Source organism: Rhincodon typus, unplaced genomic scaffold, assembly GCF_021869965.1.
Source record: "Rhincodon typus isolate 14 unplaced genomic scaffold, sRhiTyp1.1 hic_rhity00003288, whole genome shotgun sequence".
NCBI classification, from domain to species: Eukaryota; Metazoa; Chordata; class Chondrichthyes; order Orectolobiformes; family Rhincodontidae; genus Rhincodon; species Rhincodon typus.
In genome coordinates this window covers 1153-4377 of record NW_025968926.1, presented here as the reverse complement: position 1 = coordinate 4377, position 3225 = coordinate 1153, and the positions used below count along the sequence as shown (strand labels likewise).

The 3225-nt window shown below is 53.9% G+C and overlaps 1 protein-coding gene across 1 annotated transcript in view; it reads right to left on the bottom strand.

The window, feature by feature from the left end:
* Positions 1 to 814: 814 nt before the first annotated feature.
* Positions 815 to 3225, bottom strand: part of cldn12 (claudin 12) — a 3283-nt gene continuing 872 nt past the window's right edge. Inside the window, exon 2 of the mRNA XM_048593613.1 lies at positions 815 to 3100. Coding sequence (XP_048449570.1) covers positions 2325 to 3077 — 753 coding nt within the window. The 5' untranslated portion in view covers positions 3078 to 3100 and the 3' untranslated portion in view covers positions 815 to 2324. The remainder of the gene's footprint in view (positions 3101 to 3225) is intronic.

Here is a 3225-nt window from a genome sequence, read left to right as displayed (position 1 = left end):
TGTTAAGTTTTCCAATAGAGTTAAATTACTCCAATTTCTTTTTTTTTCATTCTATTTTGACTATACTGTCTGAATAAAGTCATAGAGCCATACAGTCATACAGCACAGAAGCAGACCCTTTGGTCCAACCAGTCCATCTGAACATATTCCCAAATTAAACTAGTCCCACCTGCCTGCTCCTGGCCCAAACCTTTCCTATCCATGTACTTATCCTAATGTCTCTTAAATGTTGTAACTGTACCCACATCCACCACTTCCTCAGGAAGTTCATTCCACACATGAACCACCCTCTGTGTAAAAAATTTGCCCCTCGTGTCTTTTTTAAAATCTCTCTCCTCTCACCTTAAAAAATGTGCCCCCTACTCTTGAAAACCCCCATCCTAGGGAAAAGACAACCACCATTAACCCTATCTATACTGGTCATTATTTTATAAACTTCTTTCAGGTCGCCTCTCAACCTCCTACTCCAGTGAAAAAGTCCCAACCTACCCAGCCTTTTTTCATAACTCAAACCTTCCATACCCAGCAACATCTTGGTAAATCTCTTCTGAACCCTCTCCATCCTCCCTATAACTGGGCGAAGCCTCACACAAACTGAACACAGTACTCAAGAAAAGGCCTCACCAATGTCCTGTGTTTTGCTTCAAATCTGATAGTTTGAGCAATGAATTGCATCCAGGACCCAACACCTGGCACTGGCCTTTAAAATAAGAAAAAGTTAGGGTCTAGGCTATCCTAGCTGGACGATTAAATGGCACACACAGTGTCGCAGGAAGACGCAGAAAAAAGAAGAGACAGTGCCCACCAAAGAGAAAACATTTTTTCTTTTCCGTTTAATTTCACAGAATGTTTCAGTGCACATTTCAGCAATAAGAGACAGAGAGAGAGAGACGGATATTGCTTCTTGTCAGAATACAGGGAAAACAGATTACCAGTGCCAAATGTTGCACAGACACCTCTACAGAGACTGGCTTTCAGGTGTGTGTGTGTGTGTGTGTGTGTGTGTGTGAGAGAGAGTGTGTGTGTGAGAGAGAGTGTGTGTGCGTGAGAGAGAGAGAATGTGTGTGTGAGAGAGTGAATGTGTGTGTGAGAGACTGTGTGTGTGCGTGTGTGTGTGTGTGTCTTTGTGTGTGTGTGTATGAGAGAGAGAGAGTGAATGTGTGTGTGTGTGAGTGTGAGAATGTGTGCGTGTGAGAGAGAGTGTGTGTGAGAGAGAGTGTGTGTGAGAGAGAGTGTGTGTGTGAGAGAGAGTGTGTGTGTGTGAGAGAGTGCGTGTGAGAGAGTGTGCGTGTGAGAGAGTGTGCGTGTGTGAGAGTGCACATGTGTGAGAGAGTGCGTGTGAGAGACTGTGCGTGTGTGGTTCAGCCCCAGCACACCACAAGGTACAGGAGCACTATTAGATCATTTGGCCCATCATGTTTACTCTGCCATTCGATCATGGCTGATATGTTTCTTCACCCCATTCTCCTGTCTTCCCCCGTAACCCTCGATCCCTCCCTTACCGGTCAGGAATCTATCTATCACAGTCTTAAATTCCGCTCAGTGTCTTCCTCATACTGGATATGACAACCCCCGAACCATCCTCCTCACACACACACAATGGGAATGATTATACCCACACCCAGCCCCAGCCCCACCCCCACCCCCACCCAAACACCCCACCACAGCGATCAAACTCTGTCACTCAGAGGGGAGCCCACAATCTGAACCCCATCACCTCCCTAGGAAGTGAGGTGGTGATGGTGGTGGTGGGGAGGGGGGGGGGCGGTGGGTATAGGGTGGGTAGGGAATTGAACAAAAAAAATCCCCTGTTCACTACCCATCCCATTCCCAACTGGGGCAGGATTAACGTTGAACATCAGTGCATATTGTCAGACCCAGTTAAAGACAACGACAGTGGCTGTGTGTGTGTGTGTGTCTGTTTGTGCGTGTGTGTGTCTGTCTATCTGTTTGTGTATGTGTGTGTGTGTGTGTGTGTGTCTGTCTGTCTGTGTCTGTTTGTGCGTGTGTGTGTGTATATGTAGATGTGTGTGTGTGTGTATGGGGTGGGGTCGGTGGGGTGAGGGGAGTGTGCGTACTGGAATGGCTAACACAGGGTATCAAGACCCAGGGGGTGGGGAGAAATGGGAGCAAATACTCCAGGTAACTGTGCAGAAGCGGGGGTTGCTGGAGACGAGAGAATATGACGCCGCTGGAATAGGGGTTCCCAAGGGGTTTTGGCCAAACCCCTCCTACCCAAACCCCCAAGAGCCCCTGACACCACCCACCAGGAGCCTCTTTTCCCCTCTCCCCACTCCGCCACTGCAGGAGCCTCTCATGTCCCCTCAGCGAACCTGCTGGGGAATGATGGGGATATCGATCTCCAGGGTGGAGAGTCGCGAGCGCCGGGAGTAGGGCCCCACGCTGTGCGCCTGCAGGCTCTCGGGGTAGGAGCCCAGCGGCTGCCAGAAGGGAGGGGGCAGCGGGCGGCAGGTGCAGTACCACAGGAAGAGCAGGCCCGAGGCCAGCAGGAGGCCGGCGCCGCTGCCCAGGGCCAGGAAGGCGGCCAGGCCGGGGCTCCAGGAGGAGGGGTGACGGCGGCTCAGCTCGGCCGTGTGGAAGAGCAGCCAGAGGGACGGCGCGCAGACCAGGGCTGCCGCCAGCAGGTAGAGTGTGCCGGCTACCAGCTGGCAGCCTGCCGCGTTCACCAGGCACTTCACCAGGTCCACGCTGCGGATCTTGGAGCTGCAAGCCCCGTGGCACATGCCCAGCAGGCACAGGAGGCTGGCAGAGCAAGCGGCCAGCAGGGAAAGGGGCAAGGCAAACTGCAGCAGCCTCAGGTCTAGCTGGTCCAGGGTCCGGTACCACGTGGGATCGTCCAGGGAGCAGCCGCCGACGCCGGAGCCCTCGAAGCGCACGCACCGGCTCCACAGCCCGTCTGACACGGTGACGTTACGGTCGTTGCGGTTAGGGGACTGCAGGCGCTGGACCCTCCACTGGGGCAGGAGGGTGGCCCCCAGCAGGGCCCCGGCGGAGGCCAGACCGCACACCAGAGCCAGCGCCGTGGTCACGTGCAGGTCATGGCACGCCATCGACATTCGGCACCACCACACGCCGGCAGCTGGAGAGGAGAACGGAGACCAGGCACAGAGTCAGGGTCAGGGTCAGGGCAGTCACATCACATTTACAACACATGCAAACCTGGGGCAGGGGCTCGATGAGAATGGGGCACAGCTTCGGGAGGGT